The sequence below is a fragment of the Panthera tigris genome, chromosome F2, assembly GCF_018350195.1.
Source record: "Panthera tigris isolate Pti1 chromosome F2, P.tigris_Pti1_mat1.1, whole genome shotgun sequence".
Taxonomy (NCBI): Eukaryota; Metazoa; Chordata; class Mammalia; order Carnivora; family Felidae; genus Panthera; species Panthera tigris.
This window is the reverse complement of record NC_056676.1, coordinates 45,063,856-45,088,595: the sequence shown is the minus strand read 5'-3', so window position 1 is coordinate 45,088,595 and position 24,740 is coordinate 45,063,856. Positions and strand designations below refer to the sequence as shown.

Here is a 24,740-nt window from a genome sequence, read left to right as displayed (position 1 = left end):
ACAATAAAGCAGCTGTTTCATCTTTATTCAGTGAAATAAAGTCTGATGTTACTGCTGATGACGCCCAATACAATCTTGTCAGATTTTTGGCAAAAAAGAAAAAAAAGGTATTTTTTAAGTTTGCTGCAGGATCAAAGATCAATGTTGAACTGGGTGGAAAACAATCATCCAATGTTGGGTTTTAGCCACAAATTGAGAAGGAAATTGCAGCTTGGGAAACAACAGATGGTAACTGTAATACAGCTGCATCAGACGGTAAATCTGGAGGGGCTGGTCAGGCTGCAGTGCAGTCTAGTGTTACTCTCAACAGCACAACAATCATACTTTTAAAAGATCCAACTTTATGTCCCACCCAACCTATATTACTTATTTAATATTACTTTTAATGTGAGTAAATATTCCAATCAGAACACAAGTACATTATCTATATATTACAATCAATCAAGTTATGAAATATAGGGAAAAGGCAAATTATTTTAAAAGTTGCTACTTAAGCTAAGTAAAAGAACAAGAAAGGTGAAAATGAGAAAATGGAAAGATAAATATATTGTGGGAAACATTACAATGTACAGTAGCTGCTTTCATATTATTTAGTAAAACTGATAATATTTGTACAAACCTAATTAGGAAATAGTATCTTAAGACCAAGATGAGAAAAGTTCAACATACCCTTAAGTTTTAATGCATTTAAAATTACTCAACTATAAAATATGGGAGTTCCTTTTAGGTGGTAGTATTTACTGATTCCATAATCCCTTGAATATCTTGGCCATCATTTATAAACCTGGAATATGACTAAGTATTCCAAAAGATTACACCCATGTTCAGATTCAAATTAATATATTAGAGAAAAATTATGTTAAGCATAGGGTGATATTTTTTTTTTTATTTTTTTATTTTTTAATATATGAAATTTACTGTCAAATTGGTTTCCATACAACACCCAGTGCTCATCCCAAAAGGTGCCCTCCTCAATACCCATCACCCACCCTGCCCTCCCTCCCACCCCCCATCAACCCTCAGTTTGTTCTCAGTTTTTAACAGTCTCTAATGCTTTGGCTCTCTCCCACTCTAACCTCTTTTTTTTTTTTTTTTTCCTTCCCCTCCCCCATGGGTTTCTGTTATGTTTCTCAGGATCCACATAAGAGTGAAACCATATGGTATCTGTCTTTCTCTGTATGGCTTATTTCACTTAGCATCACACTCTCCAGTTCCATCCATGTTGCTACAAAAGGCCATATTTCATTTTTTCTCATTGCCACGTAGTATTCCATTGTGTATATAAACCACAATTTCTTTATCCATTCATCAGTTGATGGACATTTAGGCTCTTTCCATAATTTGGCTATTGTTGAGAGTGCCGCTATAAACATTGGGGTACAGGTGCCCCTAAGCATAGGGTGATATTTAATTCAAGCTAAAATAGCTGAAAGATGAGATTCATGAAAGCCATAATATTGGTAATATCCAACAACAAAAAAAAACATCATTCTTTTGGGTGACTCAAACTGGGTCATTTTCACATAGGCAAAGAGACATTAAAAGCCCTAAGAAAAACCCTTCTTAACAAGACAGCAAGACTCTGATATGTCCTCTATGCGACTGTATTCCAAATATCTACAATGATATCCAAAAGACCCTCCATAAATATTTCCTGAATGATTGCTAATGTACACACTATATGTCAGGCAAGAAGAGATACTGGATACAGAGTATCCAGTATTTTAGTATTTCGAAATATCAAAATAAACTATTTTTAGCAAACTCCGATTGTTCTACTAATATTCTTCTACCTTTTGGTACTGGATATTTCCTCAAATATTAGTTGTATCCCAGCCCCAGATTTATCCTACCCTTGCAGCATCAATATTCCATGATCCGAAAATACCTAAAATCTTCTGTTGTTTTTCCTGTAAAATTCTATTAATTTAATAAATGTAAAAAAAAAACACCCAGGAAATTATTAAGAATAAAATAACATACACATTCCATTATATCCAATAATTACTGTCTGTTAAAATTTTTATCATATTTCCTTGTTTTTTAGAGACGAGCAAAATATTGCAGGTAAAGCTAAAATACCCTCCAATTGTGAACCAACTACCCATTCCTCCCAGAATCAACCACTATTATGATCCTCATATAAACCTTGAAATGTTTTACACCTATCCCTATTCACACACACTCATATGTATACACCATTTACTTACTTATTTACTTATTTATTTATTTATTTATTTGGGTAGTTTTGGAGAAATCTACATTAATGCTTTCATATTGCATATTTCCTTTGAAATTTGGTTTTTGCATTAAATACAATTTTGAGACATCCATATTAAGACCTATTGTATAATTTCTACTAATAAATTATCATATTGTGTGAATATGTTGTGTTTTATTTATCCACTTCCTTAGAGACGGTCATTCAGGTTGTCTCCAGTCTTGTACTACTGCAATGAATACTGCAAGAAAGGCTTATACACAACTCTTCAGGGTCCTTAGGATCTTTTGTTAAGACCACAGTTTTATCCAAAAGTGCAATTTAGGGGTTACAGGCTATGCTTATTTTCAATTTACTAGATACTGCCAATTCATCAATTTTCACTCATAACATTACTATGTGAGTTTATCCATTTTCTCTATTTTTCTCACTACTAAATATTGGCATTTTTTCACCCAACAGAGTTTTAAAAGTGAAGATGAGTAGCCATGAGTTGGTAATTATTAAACCTAGCTGATAAGGTCATGGGGATCAATTACACTATTCTTTCAATTTCCTATGTTAAAAAAAATGTAAGACTAAAATAGTAGCTAAGAATATGATGAATTGTAGTAAAGTATTAATACTATTAAGTACTAGCGAAAATGTAAACTGTAATTCTGGAAGCTATGTGGCAATATAACAAAGGTTTCAAAATATGCTGATATACATGGCTTTAAACACTAATTACTTCCCCAAAATATATTCTAAGTGAATACTTAAAGAAAAACATAAAGATTTAGCTATGAACGTATTTATACCAGTATTCTTCATAACTCTGAATGAATAGGATTATGGGTATTTATTAGTTTTTCTTTTAAATAAAACTATTGTTTTTGAACTTTCAAAAACCTGTTTTTAAATATATATTTACATTTAATTTCAAACTGTTATGAAACAGTATAATCAAAATAAAATTATATGAAAATCTTAAGGTGCTTGGTATCTGGAGTGCCTGGGTGGCTCAGTCAGTTTAGCATCCGACTTCAGTTCTGGTCACGATCTCACAGTTTGTGAGTTGGAGCCCTGCATCAGGCTCTGTGCTGACAGCTCTGGAGCCTAGAGCCTACTTCATATTCTATGTCTCCATCTAGCTCTGCCCCTTCCCGCTCATGCTCTGTCTGTCTCTCTCTCTCTCTCTCTCTCTCTCTCAAAAATAAACATTAAAAAAAATTAAAAATAAATAAAGGTGCTTGGTATCAATCAAATGAATTTTTAATTTACCTCAGTTGCTAGAACATTATCTGACCTTCAGGTATAGCTCTAGTGAACTGGACCTAATTACCATCACTTATAAAGTAACCAACGAAGAATTTATAATGGGATGTTATTCAGTCATAAAAAAGAAGGACGTCTTGTCATTTGTGACAACATGGATGGACCTAATAAGGCAATTAGGCTAAGTGAAATAATTAAGAGAAAGAAAAATACCATATGATTTCACTTATATTATGTGGTATCTAAAACAAACAACAACAAAAAAAAACTCATGGGGGCAGTGGGGATGAATGAGTGACAGGGATCAAAAGGTACAAACTTCCACTTATGAAAGAAATAGGTCATGAGATGTAATGTACAACAATGTGACTATAGTTAATAGTACCATATTGTGTATTTAAAAGTTGCTAAAAGAGTAATCTTGAAAGTTCTCATAACAAGGAAAAAAATATGCAACTGTGTGTTGTGATGGATGTCAGCCAAACTTATGGTGATAATTTCACAGCATATACAAATATCAAATCATTACCAGTAACTATCATCAACAATCATCACCTCAAAACTAATATGTCAACTGTATCGCAAAAATAATTTACAATTAAAATATTTCTCACATTCTCCCTGACATTAGTTTCATTGACTATTGAGGTGAATTTCTATGCAATTGCTGGTTAAAGCAGATACATTAGAGGCTAGCTTAGATAGTTCTATTTTACTTGCCTTTTTTCTCTCATAGTGCCTAGATGTTTGTTCTGAGTGTCTAATACTAAGAATTGTGTAGTAATTTTTATTACCTCTGTATTTCTTCTTTAGTTTAATTCAACATTCTGTTAGAGTAAACTTTCTAAAATTCAAAACTCTTTTTTTCAAATGTTTCTTTATTTTTCAGAGAGAGAAAGGCAGAGAGAGAATGAGCTGGGGAGGGGCAGAGAGAGGGGGAGAGAGAATCCCAAGCAGGCTCCGTGTTGTCAGCACAGAGCTCGACGTGGAGTTCAATTTCATGAACTGTGATGTCATGACCTAAGATGAAATCAAGAGTCAGACGCTTAACTGACTGAGCCACCCAGATGCTTCTCAAATTTCTTTATATCAGTTTCCTATAGTTTCTCTTTACCCTTCAGGATAAAGTCTCAAACACTTCGAATTACAAAAAAAAACAAATCTTTTATGAACTGGGTGCCAATTCTTAACAGTCTCTTATACTTGGCTCTATGATAAAACCACTAAAGGTCACTTTTTTATCAAGTTAATCGCCCCCCACCCAACCTCTGGTTACTCTCACAGCTCGTGGATTTGATCCCCACATCCGGCTCTGTGCTGACAGCACAGACCCTGCTTGGGATTCTCTCTCTTTTCCCCTCTCTCTCTGCCCCTCTCCTGCACTCTCTCTCTCTCTCAAAAATAAATAAACATTAAAAAAAAAAAAAAAGATGCTCCTTGAGCCATGGATTGCACTATTCGGGTAATTTTTTTTGTTGTATTGTGTAATTATAAAATTGTGTATTTTTCTATCAACTGGTTTTAAGTTTGGAAAAAAGGTACAGTGCTCACTTTGGCAGCATATATACTAAAACTGGAACAATACAGAGAGTAGAATGGCCCTTGCACAAGGATAACAGGCAAATTCATGAAGTGTTCCATATTTTTAAAAAAAAGATGCAAAGCTATTCCAATTAGAATATTACAAAATTACAATTAAGTCTAATGGGAAAATGCAATATAGCATAAATTTGGCCTGAAAAAATATTTAGTTCTGCCATTTACTACGTGTGACAATAGGGAAATAAATCTCAATTAGCATCAATTTCTTCATCTTTAAAATGGGAATAAACTCTGTCAGAATTACATTTAAGAATCATGACACAGAGAATATATTTAAGCATTTCAGAAAATACAGTTAGCTGTTTTATACTTTGTAATTTATACTCTTTTAAACAAGTGCATATCCCAACTCTTTTGCACCAACCATCCCAATCCAAGGGTTGGGCACCCAATGAATGCTTGTTGAATAAACCTAAAGATGTAGAAGAAATACAGTGATAATGAAAATTAAGGCTATTAGTATGCAATTCTTATGTATCAGACACTCAGAACATACATCTAGGCACTATGAGAGAAAACAGGCCACTAAAGCAGGACTACCTGAACTATTGTCTAACGTATCTGCTTTATAAGCAATTGCATAGAAATCCACCTCAGTAATCAATGAAACTCCACTTTGAGCTGGAGTTTCCAGTCTAGAAGCGAAGGAGTAAAACTGCTTGAAAGGGGAAGAGTGGAAGACAGAGGAATTAAAAAAAATCAACACAGACAATATAGACCTTTAACAAATGACTGAGAAAACAGAAAACGTTATTCATTAAGAGAATAAATTATAAAAATTTCTCACCTGCTGCGTATGTCTACTGGTTCGTTTCTGAGGCTGATAAATGAGCCAGGTATATAAGACTGGGTCAATATTAACTGCTAGTCCTTGTACACTACAAAGGAGTACGGCACCTAAAAATCAAGATTTTAAAATTATTTTAATTCCTCATAAAAATAATCAGCTTTATATCACTTCACACCAAGTAGGATAGCTAACAAAATTAACAGGTGCATACAAAGATGTGGAGGATTCAAGACGTCATATACCGCTGGTTGGAACATAAAATGGTGCAAATACATTCAAAAACACTTTGGCATTTCCTCAGGAAGCAAATATACCGTCACAATATGACCTAACAATTTTATTCCTGCGTATGTACAAAGAGAACTAAAATCATATGTTCACTCAAAAATTTGTAGCTAAATTTCCAAAACAGTAATCATAATAGCCAGAAAGTGGGAATGACACAAATGTCCATGAATTGCTAAATGGATATACAAAATGTCGTATAGCCATATAATGGAAAATTATTTTTGCACAACAAGGATTAAAGTACTGATTCATGCTACACTACCTTGAAAACGTGCTAAGAAGTCAGTCACAGAAAACCACATACTGTAGGATTCTACTTACATGAAATGGCTAAAACAGGCAAAACCATAGAGAAAAAAGGTAATTTGTGTATGCCATTGCCTGGGAGGAGGAAAGAATGGAAAAGAACTACTAATAGATATGTGCTTCTTTGGGGAGTGATGAAAATGTTCCAGAATTAGAAAATGGTGATTGTTGCACAACTTTGCAAATATACTAAAAACCATTAAATTATGTACTTTAACATAGTGATTTTTATAGAATATGAATTGTACCTCATTAAAAGTGAATCTGTCTTTAATAAGAAGAAGCTTTATTTATTAGCAAAGAGCAATTTCTATATTGGTCATGAGAACAGAATATTATCTCCCTTTTTGTTTATATCACAAATTTAATTCATGATGTTAAAGGAAGGATTATTATAACCACTCAATAAATCACTGCAAATTACAAAGTTAAACGTTCAGAAGCAAGAGAGAGATCTGCCTAGATGAATCACAGGCTAACATTCTGACATAAAACACAAAGCTGAAGTGTAACAAGTTGCAATTCCATCCTAGTCAAGTATTTTACTAAAATACTCAAGTATTTTAGTCTCTCTGATAAAAAGAAACACAAGGATTTAACTAAAGTATAACATCCCATTCTTATCTGCAGATTATGTGCATCCATAAATACATTTTTGTATTTGCAAATGCATTTTTTGGTAAAATATTATTAGCTCCACTGAAATATATGGAATGTCAAGTAAGGAGTATTTGTCACTTTTGCTCTCAACTACACTCCAGTATCTAGAAAAGTAATTGCCACATGGTAGGGGTAAAGAGTCATAGTACATGATACATGAGTTCTCAACTTAGGTTGTTCTATATTGTTCTATATTCAACTATGAATATTCAACTATATTCTATATTTCTATATTCTATATATTCTATATAAGTTCTATATTCAACTATATGTTCTATGTTCAACTTGTTCTATAATTTTGCAGGTTATCTAAACCACACAGTAACTATTATTACCAAGGTCTATGAAAAGTGAGCCACACAGACACAGAGATAGAATGATGGAGGAGAGCACACAAGAGAAATATCCTTCCTTTTTAAACATTTACACAGGGGCGTCTGAGTGCCTCAGTCAATTGAGCATCCGACTTCGGCTCATGTCATGTCATCACAGTTTGTGGGTTTGAGCCCCATGTCGGGCTCCAGCTCAGAGCCTGGAGTTGCTTCAGATTCTGTGCCTCCCTCTCCTCTGCCCCACCCCCCCACTCACGCTCGCTCTCTCTCTCTTTCTCTCTCTCTCAAAAATAAATAAATGTTAAAAAAAAAAAAAAAGCAAATGTTTTTAAAAAATTTTTCTAAAATAAAACTTTTACACAGAATTTTCAAACAAGCAAAAATTGCCAGGTGTTCTCCCAGGGACCCAGAATCAGTGTAGATTCCAAAGCAGCATTCTGAGACCACAGCAATTCCATCCACTTCCATGTACGAATGCATGTGCTGCTGAGCAATAATTTGCTTAAATACACATCAGGAAGGAATGATGATGTGAAACTAAATACAAAATGATTGCAAAAGGGAAGTCATAAATGAAGTCAAATAGAAAATATAATTTAATATATGTATTTTTCCTGTAACACAATGCATAAAAATTGTTTATTAAAACCTTTTCAAGAAATTAACTGTATACATTTCAATAGAGTTTTAAAATTTTAATTCAATAATTCAAGAATATTTAAATTCAAGAATATATCATTCAATCTTAAAAGTTAAAAGACGTTTCTAAATTCCAAATAAAGAAATGAAATTAGTTAGATTTGAATTATATGGACTATTTCCTATCACATAAGCCCACTGTAATTTGTTTTATAATTAAAATCATATAAATATTAAAGACACCACAAATAATATATGCTTAACAATAAAGAAATGTGTTCCACACACAGACACACAGCACTTGCAACAATAAAGAAAAATATGGGATCCAGGAGACAAAAGGATCCAACGCAGGAGAAAAGTGACAGGAATCCCCAAAATGACAACAGTGAAGTAGTAACAGGTACATGGAAAATGTAGTAACAATAAAACACAGTATTAAATACAGGGAAAACAAATGTTATAAAGGAAATGATAACTAGTCAGTATACAATAAAGTGTACCACGAATTATATTTATAGACAGAAGCATGTAAATTCTAAAAAAACCCAGATGCATTAATTAATCAAACTTGATATAACAATATTGAGAGTATGATAGGAGGAGAGAGTGAAAGTTGGCCAAATATAATTTTCAACTGTAAGGCATTAATAAATTATACTCTTAAGTAAACAATCAAGAAAGAGCAAGAAAAGTTATGTTATTTAAAAAATATGGATAGGCACCTGGATGGCTCAGTCAGTTGGGCGTCTGACTTCGGCTCAGGTCATGATCTCACGGTTTGTGAGTTCAAGCCCCGCGTCGGGCTCTGTGCTGACAGCTCAGAGCCTGGAGCCTGCTTCGGATTCTATGTCTCTATGTCTCTATGTCTCTATGTCTGTCTCTGTCTCTCTCTCTCTCTCTCTCTCTCTCTCTCTCTGCCCCTCCCCTGCTTGTGCTCTCTGTCTCTCAAAAATGAATAAATGTAAAATAAACAAAAATAAAATAAACAAAATAAAATAAAACTAAAATATATGGGAACACCAAAACAATTATTGAAAAGATCTGAGATGTGTTACCTCTTGAAAAGGGAACATTAAAAAAAAAAAAAAAAAAAGCAGTTGCCATGAGGGAGGATATAAATGGGATTCTCAAACTGGGGTCAAGAGAAAAGAGAGGTAGATGATGAGCCTTATATTTTCTTGCTGAAAACTGTCCCTCTAGCCATTAATTAGCCATTAACAGAATCAAGTATTCTGTCTGAAAAGTCTCCAATTCACTGTCATATAACTGCCACAAATTATGATCTGGGAATGGTTTTATTAACAAAAAATTACAACTGACTCTGTGAGACAGAGTCAGAAAAATCAACAAACAACTGATTTAGACTTTCAAGCACTGGAGATATTAGAATATAGAAAAAAAAGCACCTATGTATAAAATGTTTAAAATGCAAAAGTATGGTATCATACAGAGTATCAGGAAAGAACATATTTAAAGAAAAAAATGGAAACTATGAAAGTGACATATTTAATTGTTGATGTAAAAAACTCATTAGGCAGGTTCAACAGCCGATTAGATATAGTTGAAGAGAAAAACAGTGAAGTGGAAGAAGTACCTGAAATCATTAGAATGCATCTGAAAGACAAAAATGAAAGAAGATATTAAAATGAGGTGACGAGATATGAGGACTTAAGAAGACCAAATATATGTCTAATCAGATTCCATGTGGAGATACTAAAAAGTGGGGAAGAGGCAATATTGTTAAAAAGATGGTGCCTGAGAATTTTACAGAATTGATGAAAGATAGTTAAGCCTAAAACCCAAGAAGAAGCCCAAGAAAACCAAAATGTATAATTAAAACAAAATGTAATTTAAGACTACAATCAGGTATCACCTCACGCTTGTCAGAATGACTATAATTAACAACACAAGAAATAACAGGTGTTGGCAAGGATGCGGAGAAAGAGGAATCCTCTTGCACTACTGGTGGAAATGTAAACTGGTGCAGGCACTCTGGAAAACAGTATGGAAGTTCCTCAAAAAGTTAAAAATAGAAGTACCAGGCAACAGGGTGCCTGAGTGGCTCAGTCAGTTAAGAGTCTGACTTCAGCTCAAGTCATTATCTTGCAGTCGGTGAGATGCAGCCCCACATCAGGCTCTGTGCTGACAGCTTGGAGCCTGGAGCCTATTTAGATTCTGCATCTTCTCTCTCTCTGCCCCTCTTCTGCTCACTCTTTCTCTATCTCTCAAAATTAAATAAACATTAAAAAAATTTTTTTGAATAGAAGTACCCTACAATCCAGCAATTACACTAGGTATTTACCCTAAGAATACAAAAAAAACTAATTCGAAGGGATATATGCACCCTGATGCTATCTACAATAGCCAAATTACGGACACAACCCAAGTGTCCATGGACTGATAAATGGATATAGAAGATGTGGTATATACATATATAATGCAATATTACTCAGTCATAAAAGGAATGAAATCTTACCATTTGCAATGACACAGGTGCAGCTAGAGAGCATTATGCTAAGGGAAACACATCAGAGAAAGACAAATACCATATGATTTCACTCACATAAGAAATTTAAGAAGCAAAACAAACAAGCATAGGAAAAAAGAGAGAGAGAGAGAGAGAGAGAGAGAGAGAGAGAGAGAGAGAGACACACAAACCAAGAAATAGACTCTTAACTATACAGAACTGATGGCCACCAGAGGTGGGTGGGGGATGGGTGATATAGGTGATCAGGAATAAGGAGTGCACTTGTCATGAGCACCAGGTGTTGTATGGAAGTGTTGAAACACTAAAGTGTACACCTGAAACCAATATTACACTGTATGTTAGCTGGAAATTAAATAAAAACTTAAACAAATGAAAATAAACACATTTAATTAAGCAGATTGGAAAGAAGGTGCCAACACTGAAGGGAAAAGAAGATTAAAAATATTCCAAACAACAAGAATGATCACCTGGGGAATAAAAACACAAACAAATTGGTGCCCCTAGGAGGCTCAGACAGTTAAGTATCTGATTTTGGCTCAGGTCATGATCTCACGGTTAGTGAGTTCGAACCCCATGTGGGGCTCTGTGCTGACAGCTAAGAGCCTGGAGCCTGCTTCAGATTTGTCTCCCTCTCTTTGCCCCTCCCCGGCTAACTCGTGCTTGCTCGCTCTCTCTCTCTCTTTCCTTCAAAAATACATACACATTTAAAAAAGTTTTTTTAAACACAAATAAATTGACAACTTCTTAGCAAAAAAATCTATGGTATTCATTATATGATTTTACCTCAAATTTATATATACATAACATGTATTCTTTTCTAGGTAGAAAGTGTTATAAGAATATAAAGGAAGAAAATTTAAAATTACATGTATTTTTTTAAAAAGAATGTATCATGGGGCGCCTGGGTGGCTCAGTCAGTTAAGCATCCGACTACAGCTCAGGTCATGATCTCACAGCTTGTGAGTTCGAGCCCCACATCGGGCTCTGTGCCAACAGCTCGGAGCCTGGAGCTGGCTTTGGATTCTGTGTCTCCCTCTCTCTCTGCTCCTCCTCTGCTCATGCTCTGTCTCTCTCTCCTTCAAAAATAAATAAACATTAAAAAAAGAAGAAGAAGAAGAAGAAGAAGAAGAAAATTAAAAAAAAAAAAAATAAATAAATAAAAAGAATGTATCAGGATAATTTTTCTCTCCCTAATATTATGCATCTGAAGTACAAGGCACAAACTTTTTTTTTTTAAATTATGAAAAGTATACCCCAACGCCCTATATAAAGCAGTTTATAAATTTAATACTATGCCAACTACAAAAGGTAAAAGTAAATTTAAAAACTGCAGACATTCTCCATATTGGGAAAGTTATTTAAAAATCTTTTCCTATGTATTGAAAAGTAAATGTGTTAAGTAAATTTTTTTAAAACTTTCTCAGTAAGTTAGAATTCCTTTTTAATCAAGATTTTAGAGAGAGGAGGAGGAAAACCAATGCAATAAATATTTTCATGTGAAAACAAATCTTGAAAGTTTTATTTTATTATAATGAAGAAGTTAAAAACTATTTCACCAACTAATGTTCATAAAAGTCATGTGATTACATTAAATCAGAGATAACTAAACGACACACAGGCTGGAACTATGGGAATGTTAAATGGATGATAAAAGAGAATAATCTATCAATTTAGTTGAAATTATAGAGATAATGTTCTTTTAAATTTAAAAGGATATTTTCATATTAAACTCAATTTACAAGACAGAGCCTTTAAAAATAACACACAAGTTCTGACATGTAAGTGTGTAGACAACTAGTCTGATACTGAATTTACTTAGAACAGATCCCCCATAAATCATTAAATTTGGCAATATACTACTCTGTTTAATTTTAGCCTGGAAAACAACTAATGAGAAAAGTGTGCTTTATTTCTCTGCTCGTTGCCAAAATGGCTCATTTATCCACATTCCACTCCGGCTTCACAAATTAGTTAAACCAAGCCACCACCATCATTTTCAGTTACATCCTAAGCTGTAGAATGAGAATGAAATAAGAGTGAGAAACCAAAGGTGCACAGCATTTAAATATATATGCTTCTTATCACCTATAGAAACTATGTCAACCAATGAGATGACCCTGCAAAATATCAAGTTCTAAAAGGTAACAAGTACCCTGCATTTTATCTTAAACTAATGAATGAGACAAAAGACATACTCATCTTCACCTAAGTTTCAGTGGCTAAAACTCACTATTTTTCTATTACGCAGCTATAGTAAAGTACAGACTTTTTAGATTTGTGTAGTTCTTTTTTTTTTTTTTTTTCAACTTTTTTTTTTTTTTTTTTTTTTTTTTATTTTTGGGACAGAGAGAGACAGAGCATGAACGGGGGAGGGGCAGAGAGAGAGGGAGACACAGAATCGGAAACAGGCTCCAGGCTCCGAGCCATCAGCCCAGAGCCTGACGCGGGGCTCGAACTCACGGACCGCGAGATCGTGACCTGGCTGAAGTCGGACGCTTAACCGACTGCGCCACCCAGGCGCCCCTAGATTTGTGTAGTTCTTAAGAAATTAATAGCTACTCTTATTTTTAAGAATAATTTCAAGAATTTTGGCCTGTAAACAAAGAATCAAAAATATGGGTGGAGAATAAAGAGAAGATAAAGTAATCAGAGGCTAAGAAATGACAGAGCAGGGATGAGCCGCCAACTAGTGGCAAATTTATCCAAGGTAATTGTCAGGTTTAGTATAATGGAATAAGCCTTTTAGGTATGTGCATATGGTAGCTCATGTTACTTAATTAACAATTACCATGTCTTCCCATAGGATTTGGAAAATCACAGGAGAACTCTATCCATCGTAACAATAACAAGCCATGTAACCAACATATCAAAGCTTTTCAACCTTCATCAGACAGCAGAATTTGCAAAGAAACCTAATGAACAAAAATCATAAACGTGAAAGGCCCTTCGTAGGCAGGAAGGAATGAATGGTAGGTTTTATTCTTGGCATAGCAGTAGGAAGAAAAACAAGTTGTTAAGAAAAAAACAAAAGAACTTTCAACAAATGTTTAAACACGACTATGGGGACTGGCATGACAATTTAGAATCCCTGAGAACTCTAGACACAAGAGGAGTGCCATTTCTTTCCAACACACCTCCACCAAATACCCAGGAGAGTGGCAGGGGACTGGCCTGGAGAAATGAGGAAGACCCTTCTAACACACAGGCATGTGGAGGCTGATGATGTCTGAGCACAAGGAGAAATGAAAGAAATCCCACAGTCATTCTCAACTTTTCAGTGAGCACCAAACAGGGCTATCTGTGACTGGAAGAAAGAAAGAGGGAATAAGACCGATCCCGCGATACAGACAAGTGAACAAGGCATCTTAGGTCTCAGTACAGGCAAGGAGAACTAAGAGAAAATCACAAACCATACTGAAATAAAGATTCCAATGCTATTCTCAAGAACTGTGAAGCCTATGGTGAACTTAATACAAATAAATCAAGAACCAGACCCAGCACAACTGCAGACTAGAAAGCAAAGAACATATAGCATTAAGAATATAGTCAATATTATCTTAGTAATGTTATATGGCAATAGACGGTAACTACACTAAACATGGTAAGCATTGCATAATGTATGCAATTGTTGAATCACTATGTTGTGCACCTGTAACTAATATAACAATGCACGTCAACTAGACTTCAGTAATAAAAATTTAAAAATAAAGTGAAAGAGAGGGAAAAAAAGAAAGCCAAAACTAGATCCAATTCAACTACACCTTTTACATGACAAAAGAAGAGGCATGTTCTTTTATGGGCATAAACGTTTTTCTGTCATACGTACTTTTATTATTCTTTTTACACACGACATTGAACATTCATTAGAAAAATTATGAAAACACATAATTCTTTTTTTTTTTACCAAAAAAGAAAATAGTTATTAGCATAAGTTCAAAAGGTGCCAAAAATATTGGAATTATCAACAACTTTAAAACAACTCTGATAAATATGTTAAAGAATATAGTGAAAAAGGTAGACAGTGTGCATGAACTAAAGAGAAAGGAGGTGAAAAATTATTTGAATTTTTCAAAACTGATAAACAATACCAACTGACAGATTAAAAAAAAAACTAAGCAAACCTCAAAAAGAATAATTAAAAAGAAAAACAGATCTAGATGCATCACAATCAAACTGCAGGAAATCCAAAACAGAAAAAAATTTAAAATCACTCAGAAAAAAACCCCACAATACATATAAGGGAATCATGATAAGGACAACTCCTCAGAAATAATGGTGATGCAAAAATAATGGAATGGTATCTTTAAAGTGCTAAAACAAGAAAAGACAACCTAGATTGATATATCTGCTGAAAATATGCTTTAAAAATGAAGCCAAAACAAAACAAAAACACTTTGCCTCCCAAAGACTTGAGCTACTGGAAAATATGAGAAGTGCTTTAGAGTGAAAGGAACTTGTACAAGATGGAATTTCAATTATAGAAAAGGAATGAAAAACACCAGAAACACTAAGTATGTTGGTAAACAAAGAGGACCTCTTAAAAAATATGCTATATACATACATATACAGGTATATATGTACATATATATATACATACACATACATATACATACACATATATATGTACATATACATATGTATACATATCTTTAAATCTCTTTTAAAACACTTATGACTACTTAAAGTAGGAGTAACAACAATGCTATGGGGGGTCCGAATTGCACAAAGAACTAAAATATATGCCCACAGAGCAGAAAGAACAGGATGGTGGTAACTGGAAGTAAAATAGTGTAACAATACATTTGTCTTATTTTCCAGTTTATTGTAGAGTCCATTACTGTCCTCTAAACTTACCAGTTTTACTGATAAGTCCAATTCATATCATATAAAAATACTTATTAAGCACTTATTTATGTCCATACGTACTTTCTTCTTTCCACCTATCCAAATTTTGTGCATCCTTTGATTCAAATTAGCCTTCACCATTCAGACTTTCTACCACCACTGATTTTACCATTCTTTAGCCAAGTATAACACTGAGAATATAGAGCTCATTTCAGCTAAGGATGGCAGGGTAGATTATGAGTATTTTAGGAAACTGCCTAATGTGTGAAATAGTGACACGTTTTATCGCTTTACAGCATTAAGGAGCCATTGTGTCCCTTGGTCATAAATTCAAAGTGAGTCAACTCATTGTGGTTTCATGTTTTTCTTCAGTCCAATTCAGGCACAGAGAAGGTGTAAGAATTGCATTTCATAAAGACTGTGTGTGCGTGTTTATTTTTCCTACTGTTGTTTTTCATTCTCTCCAGATCAAATGTTAATCAATTTTATCAGACATTAAGTTAATAATTGGTCTCCTTCTATCTGATTCATGTATCTTCTCAATTAGCAAAGAATGCACAAATGAAATTTTCATCTCAAACCGTGTCAGCAATTATTACTTTGTGATGTTTCAAAGTTTTCATGTGCAAGACATAAAAGTCTAAAACCATAAAGATAATTATAGACCACTATCACAATGAAAAGCTTAGAACTTCCAAATGATGAACTATAAACAAAATTGAAGGCAAAAATCAAACCACAAGAAAATACTAGAAAAATACATAACACAGATAATATTCATGATACAGGAAAACATCCTAAAATTTCAAAAAAAAAATGCTATACAACCGAACAGAAAAATAGGCCAAAAACATAAATAGACAAATCACAGAATAACTACAAGCAGCCTTCACTAATGCTCAACATCACTAACAGCAAAGAAATGCAAGGTAAAACTCCCCCACAAAATAATTTTCCAATGATAGATTAACAAAACCCTTAGTGAATGAAATTCTATTACAGATAAGGCCATGGAAGATAAAGCACTTTCATGTATGCTTAAAAAAAAAAAAGGAAATTGCCACAGGCATTTTGAAGGCCATTTTGCAATTTATTACCCATCAAAATTTTAAATGTACATACTCACTGACCGAGCAATTTCAGCTTTTGGAATCCTACAGTAACACTTGTAAATATTCTTAAAAATACATGCACAAAGATGTTCATTTGTAATAGTCTCTACAATAATAAATATGTAAATGACATCAACATCTACAAAGTATGGTAATTTCTTTAATGGAACACCATTCAGATATTAAATTATGTGCTTACTTATATGTAAGTACACATACATATAATAACAAATAATGGAAAATAGTATAAAGTGAAAAAAGCATTTTGCAAAAAATAGAAAAGGAAGGAAAACTTACAAATTCATTCTATGAGGCCAGCTTACACTGGAAAAACCAGATAAAGACACCACAGAAAAAGAGAACTACAGGCCAATTTCTCTGAAATTTCTCCAAAATCCTCAACAAAACACTAGCAAACTGAATCCAACAATACCTTAAAAAAATCATCCACCACAATCAAATGGGATTTATTCCTGGGGGGCAAAGGTGGTTCAATATTTGCAAAACAATCAATGTAATACATCACATCAATAAAAGGACAAGAACCATATAAGATTATTTCAACAGATGCAGAAAAAGCAAGCAAAAAAGTACAACATCGATTCATGATAAAAACCTTCTTTAGAGGGAACATACTTCAACATAATAAAGGCCGTATATGGAAAACCCACAGCTGACATCATCCTCAATGGGGAAAAACTGAGAGCCTCTCCCCTAAGGTCAGAAACAAAACAAAGATGTCCACTCTCACCGCTTTTATTCTACATAGTACTGGAAGTCATAGCCACAGCAATCAGACAACAAAAAGAAATACAAAGCATCAAAATCAGCAAAGTAGAAGTCAAACTTTCACTACTTACAGATGACATGATACTATGTGTAGAAAACCCAAAAGAGTCCACCATAAAAACTACTAGAACTGATAAATGAATTCAATAAAGTCACAGGATACAAAATCAACATACAGGTATCTGTTGCATTCCCATACTAATAATGAAGCAGCAGAAAGTAAAATTAAGAAAATAATCCCATTTACAATTGCACCAAAAACAATAAACTACCTAGGAATCAACTTAACCAAAGAGGTGAAAGACCTGTACTCTGAAAGCTACACACACCAAACAAGGATGAAACTGAACACAAAGAAATGGAAAGACATTCCATGTTCATGGATTAGGAGAACAAATTTTGTTAAAATGTTCATACTGCCCAAGGCAATCTACACATTTAATGCAATCCCTATAAAAATACCAAAGCATTTTTCACAGAACAAGAATAATCCTGAAATTTGTATGGAACCACAAAAGACCCTGAATAGCCAAAGCAATCTTCAAAGAGAAAAGCAAATCTGGAGGCATCACAATTCCCACTTTCAAGTTATATTACAAAGCTGTAACAATAAAAACAGTATGGTAATGGCACAAAAAGATACCTACACAAAAAGATCAATGGAACAGAATAGAAAATCCAGACATAAACCAAGAACTATATGGTCAAGTTAGTCTTTGACAAAACAGGAAAGAATATCCAATAGGAAAAAAGACAGTCTTTTTAACAAATGGTGTTAGGAAAACTGGAAACCAATATGCAAAAGAATGAAACTGGACCACTTTCTTATACCATACACAAAAATAAATTCAAAATGTAGTCAAAATCTAAATGTGAGACAAGAAACCATCAAAATCCTATAAGCAAGCACAGGCAGTAATTTCTCTGTTCCCGTAGGAACATTTTTCTAGATAGGTCTCCTGAAGCAAGGGAAATAAAAGCAAAAATAAACTATTGGGACTATGTCAAAATAAAAGAAAAAATCACATCAAAGGAAGCAATCAACAAAACTAAAAGGCAACCTTCAGAATGGAGAAGATATTTGCAAATGACATATCTGATAAAGAATTAGTATACAAAACCTATAGAGAATATATCAAGCTCAACACCCTCCAAAAAATAATAACTCAGTTAAAAAATAGGCAACAGACATGAACAGACATTTCTCCAAAGACGACTTTCTGATGGCGAACAGACACATAAAAAGATGTCCATTATCACTTATCATCAGGGAAATGCAAATCAAGGCTACGAGATATCACCTCACACCTGTCAGAATGGGTAAGACCAATAACACAAGTAACAACAGCTATTGGCAAAGATGTAGAGTGAAAGGAACCCTCATGTGCTGTTGGTGGGAATGCAAACTGTTGCAGTCATTCTGGAAAATAGTATGGAGGTTCCTCGAGTGGTCAAAAATAGAACCACCCTACAATCCAGCAACTGTACTACTGACTACTTACCCAAAGAATACAAAACCACTAATTCAAAGGGATACATGTATCCCAATGTTTATAGAAGCATTATTTACAACAGCCAAGATATGCAAACAGCCCAAGCTTCCATCAGTTGATGAATGGAAAAAGATGCATGCATGCATCACACACACATGTGCACGCGTGCGCGCGCGCACGCGCGCGCGCACACACACACACACACACACAACGGAATATTACGGAGCCATAAAAAAGAATGAAATATTGCTGTTTGCAATGATACAGATGGAGCTAGACTGTATAATGCTGAAGTGAAATAAGTGAGCCAGAGAAAAACAAATACCATATGATTTCATTCACATGTGGAATTTAGGAAACAAAACGAAGGTACAAAGGGCAAAAGGGAGAGCCAAACCAAGAAACAGACTCTTAACTATAAAAGACAAACTGATGGTTACCAGAGGGGAAGTGGGTGGGGGAAATAAGTGATGGGGATTAAGGAGCTCACTTGTTGTGATGAGCACCAAGTGATTAAAATAAAAGCTTAAAAAATAAAATAGGGGGACTAGATGACTCAGTCAGTTAAGCATCCAACTCTAGATTTTGGCTCAGGTCATGATCTCATGGTTCGTGAGATCAAACTCTGTGCTGACAGCCTGGAGCCTGTTTGGGATTCTTTCCCTCCCTCTTTCTCTGCTCCTCCCCAGCTCACAAGAACACACACTCTCTCTCTCACTGTCTCTCTCAAAATAAATAAATAACCATTTTTTAAAAATAAAGTGAAAAAACAGGTATACTGCACAGAAATTTCAGGTATTAAACATATGTATATGTATGATTAAACAAAATATATAATAGACATGCTTACTGAAACATAAAATAGTAGTATGTCTGAATGTATGGGGGACAATACACAAGTAGTATACTCTGGAAAAGACAGGCAATTCTAGGAACCATGCTGTATATAAATCAAGGTAGAAGAAACATATCACTTCACGATTTAGTAATAATTATTTATATTCCAAAACCAAGAAACTACACCAGCATTATTCCTGATCATTTTTGAATTTCAATGAAAGCTTTGGTTCATATAAGAAACAGAAGCCTAATTTGATTCACCACAAGTAAAAAACCATTTAGAAAATTACCAGATGTCATAAAAGTCTCTTATTTATCCACAATTTGTCAATATTCTTTATTCAGGATTTTCATTATTCAAAATCTCCATCACAGTGATCCCACACCAATCATTTTGAACAAATCTACAATCCTATAACAATAACTTTTCAAACCAATTCTTCACTTTAAACTGTCTTAGAAGACAATATAATCAAACTATACATTATAAACCAAGATATAACTATAAAACTTCTCAATTCACTTATTACCTCAATAAAGTATTTTCTGCTGTCCAATATTATGATAGTTTTATCAATTCAAGTATTTCTTCATCTCTTTTATAAATGGATGCAAACCTCCATCATATATCTTAATTGTATTAGCGTGCAGTAAATAACTTGAGGCTATGAGCCTTGTAAAGACAGTATAAACAAGGCAGAAGACATGAATAGACACTCCTCTAAAGAAGACATCCAGATGGCCAACAGGCACATGAAAAGATGTTCAATGCCACTCATCATCAGGGAAATATAGTCAGAGTGGCTAAAATGAACAAATCAGGAAACTACAGATGCTGGAGAGGATGTGGAGAAACGGGAACCCTCTTGCACTGTTGGTGGGAATGCAAATTGGTGCAGCTGCTCTGGAAAACAGTGTGGAGGTTCCTCAAAAAATTAAAAATACATCTACCCTATGACCCAGCAATAGCACTGCTAGGAATTTACCCAAGGGATACAGGAGTGCTGATGCATAGGGGCACTTGTACCCCAATGTTTATAGCAGCACTTTCAACAATAGCCAAATTATGGAAAGAGCCCTAATGTCCATCAACTGATGAATGGATACAGAAATTGTGGTTTATATACACAATGGAATACTACTTGGCAATGAGAAAGAATTAAATATGGCCTTTTGTAGCAACGTGGATGGAACTGGAGAGTATTATGCTAAGTGAAATAAGTCATACAGAGAAAGACAGATAACCATATGTTTTTACTCTTATGTGGATCTTCAGAAACTTAACAGAAGACCATGGGGGAGGGGAAGGGGGAAAAAAAAGTTACAGAGAGGGAGGGAGGCAAACCATAAGAGACTCCTAAAAACTGAGAATAAACTGAGGGTTGATGGGGGGCGGGAGGGAGGAGAAAGGGGGTGATGGGCATTGAGGAGGGCACCTATTGGGATGAGCACTGGGTGTTGTATGGATACCAATTTGACAATAAATTTCATATTAATAAAAAAAGACAGTATAAACAACATGATATAATTATCTTTTTAATTAATGATGCATAAAATATGAATTGATGTATAATAACTTGGAATAAAAGAGTATTAGTTTGGTTTCATAATTTAAAGCCAATACAGGTCATCTCTGATCATGCTTAATTCTAAATGCTGAATATATATTATACTGATTTAGCATTTTAATTTTGCTGATTATATAAAGTTATCGATATCTGGCTTAAATGTTAAACACACAGAATGAAGGACCATATTCTTGTATTTTTTGGTATAGATTCTAGCAAGAAGCTTAATAAATGTTTGTTGTTATAATGATTCTTAAAACAAATTGGAAGAAGAATCTTGAGTCATCCACATTAGATGGCGTCTGTCATTTTTAAATCCCATGTACTAGTAAAGGTTGGAAAGAACTCTTGAAATCATGATAGTACTCAACAGACTATCTATGAAAACAAAATGTACATTTTGATTTAATTATCAAATCCACAAATACTAAAATTTTTATTAATAATAAATCTTAACTTAGAAATTAAAAGCAATGCTTTATTGATCAAGACCAGATAAGCATGTATTTTCTGGTACTTAACAACATTACTTCTCATTTCATCTAAAATCTCATCACATAAATCACACAATAAATTTCTAGTTGTTCTAAGTCCAAGATATGCCCTCCATTCCAGCAGTCATCCTTTTCCAGCCAAGCTATTTTTCCAATTCCTCAAAAACTCAAGCTGCTTTTTAAATACAAGAACCTTGGGATCACCAAGTCCCAACAATAAACCAAAACATTTTTAGTAAATTATTTTCCTGTATATATCAAAACCAACCAAATAAAAACTCCCAATATTTGTTTTCACAAAGTAACCTGAGACTAAAATGATTGTTCCCCTAATGTGGCTTGTTTTGGTGTGTGAGGCAGAGACCTGATGGCTGAGGCAAAAAAATAAATAAATCTACATGTTTAACTTAGCCTACTTACTATTTTCCAAAAAATACTTCTAGAGCACTTGATGGTTATTTAGAATCTTATTCTACTTACATCACACATAACACCATAAAGAACAGCAAGTCTCTGAAACATGCCAATACTTTATTCTACCTGACCATAATTCCAGTTTTTACATCTGTAACACAGGCATAAAACACTTTTAAGATACATGTAAATTTAAAGAGCAGGGAACAGTAAGCCTTATACAGAGTTCTTAAGGTTACAAACCTTACCTAGTTGTGAGGATTAGTAACAAAATTAGGGTTCTGGTTTCTGAACAGCATTCCAGTATTAAATCAAATCTATCCCTGCAACTATTATTAATGAATTACTGCTATAGCTATTAAAACCAATCACAATTTGGGGCGCCTGGGTGGCTCAGTCGGTTAAGCCTCCGACTTCAGCTCAGGTCACGATCTCACGGTCTGTGAGTTCGAGCCCCGCGTTGGGCTCTGGGCTGATGGCTCAGAGCCTGGAGCCTGCTTCCGATTCTGTGTCTCCCTCTCTCTCTGCCCTCCCCCGTTCATGCTCTGTCTCTCTCTGTCTCAAAAATAAGTAAACGTTAAAAAAAAAAAAAATCACAATTATAAAGCACATTAATTTCAGGCTACCTTATTATTTGGAAACACAAGAAATGAGCAAAAATTGGTCAAATAAATTTAATTCAAAAACTCCTAGACATACAATAAAAGGTTAAATCCAAATAGTAGCAAGAATATGGTATAATTGATAGTTCAGGCTTCAGTCGACAAATTAGGATATATTTCTGTAAAATTTTTTAAATAAAGTATTTTGGAACACAGCCATGCCCATTTATTTACATATTGTCTTTGGCTGCTTTGTACTAAAACAGGAGAACTAAGTAGCTCCTAGAGACGTTACATGGCCTACAAGCCTAAAACATGTGCTATTTGGCCCCTTAAGAAAAAGTTTCCCAACCCCTGATAACATATTGTTGGTAGTAGTTTATAGTTTTGCATATGAATTTAGTAATAAAAACTTAATACCTTTTAACTAAGAAATTCCATTTCTAGAAATCTATGCTAAGGAAATACAAAAATTGGTTAATATTGAGAATTTCATATATGTTTATAATAGAAAATATTTGAAACAATCTAAATCTCCAAAAATAATGAATGGTAAAGCAAAGTGTGATGTATTCAAGTGACAAAATAGTACACAGCATTAATCTTTAAAATAATAGTTACAAACCCTGTGATAATGGAAACATTCTTATAGCATATAGAAATTTTAAAGGCAATTCAATAAAAGGTAAAATAAATTGGGATAAAACTAGAAGAATATATGTAAAAATATTTAAATGGCTTGTGGCTGGGTGGTGGGTCAATTTTTCTTGTGCTTTCTAGATTTCTTTTAACTTTCCATTCCACTTTGTGAAGATTTATTATTTTTAAAACAACAACTTAAAATCATATCTAAAAAGCTACAGATTTCAAGTGTTTAGGTGATAAAGCAGATTTTGTTATTTCTCTGCAGAAAACTGCCTTCCCAACCCCCTCTGCATTAAACATAAATAACAACAAGCCACGTCTAATCTCTCACCTCTGCAATCTCATCTCTGGCACTGTCCCCATGGTGAGTATATGCCAGGTGCTCTTGAACAAAACACATTGTTTACAGTCCCTCAGTCACCTTTCTGTTAACACTATGGAGGCCTCTCCAAGAACAACCTATCAAATTAGGTTTTTCCAGGCTATTATTCATCACAGTTTCACTGTTTCTTACTATTTAACATTTATGACCATGTAAGTTTTTGTTTACTCATTATCTGCCTTCTCAGATGGAATGTAATCTCATGAGATCAGAGACCATCTCTACTGTTCACATACATCCAATGCCAAGCACAATGTCTGGCACATAGAAAACACTGAATTTAATGAATGAATATACAGCATATTATCACATTTATCTTTAATCTTTCAGGCACTTATTATAAAATATAACTTAACTTCGCCCAGAAGCAAATATTTTAAAATATACTTCAAACTATACTCCAAATACTATTTAATGTAAGACACAGTTGGATTACTGATAACAAACAGATCTGTTTTCTGGCCTGGTTCCAATATTCCAATGTGGCACGATTTTTGTGATTATATAAATCATATAAGATAGTTGGAGATATTTTATAGTCAACAGAGTAGAAAGAAAAAAATTTTAATCAGTATTAACATTTTGGTGTAGGTGAGACATCTAATATTTGAGGATTTAAACCCCAGCTGTTTCAAGATGTCTACACTGTAGTCCCATAAAGCTGGTAGCCAAGAAAAAGTAAAGCCTCTAAAATCATAACTGGCATCACATTCTATATATATTTTCTAATATGTTATAAGTCTTTTCCTATGTCCATTTTAATAGATAGCTATTATATTTTAATCTCTACCACCTTAGATAACTTCTAATTCTCCACGTGAGCCCAAACTGACTTTTATTCTAGCAGTTCCAGTGGTGACCAGCCCTACATGGATTCTTACCAACTCCATACAAGGTAAACTGACAGAATCTAGACTTGTGCCCATCCCTTACCTCTAGACTACCTCTCCCGTCACCCTGGCTGACATCT

General features: G+C 34.1%; 1 protein-coding gene and 1 non-coding gene across 13 annotated transcripts in view; one reads left to right on the top strand and one right to left on the bottom strand.

Annotated features, from left to right (window-relative positions):
* VPS13B (vacuolar protein sorting 13 homolog B) overlaps positions 1-24,740 on the bottom strand; it is a 798,280-nt gene that overhangs the window by 461,019 nt on the left and 312,521 nt on the right. For all 12 annotated transcript variants that reach the window (XM_042972776.1, XM_007073303.3, XM_042972777.1 and 9 more), the window contains exon 20: positions 5,868-5,977. In XM_042972776.1, coding sequence (XP_042828710.1) covers positions 5,868-5,977 — 110 coding nt within the window. The remainder of the gene's footprint in view (positions 1-5,867; positions 5,978-24,740) is intronic.
* LOC122235205 lies at positions 5,022-5,125 on the top strand. The gene has a single exon (XR_006213330.1). It is a non-coding gene; the product is annotated as a U6 spliceosomal RNA (small nuclear RNA).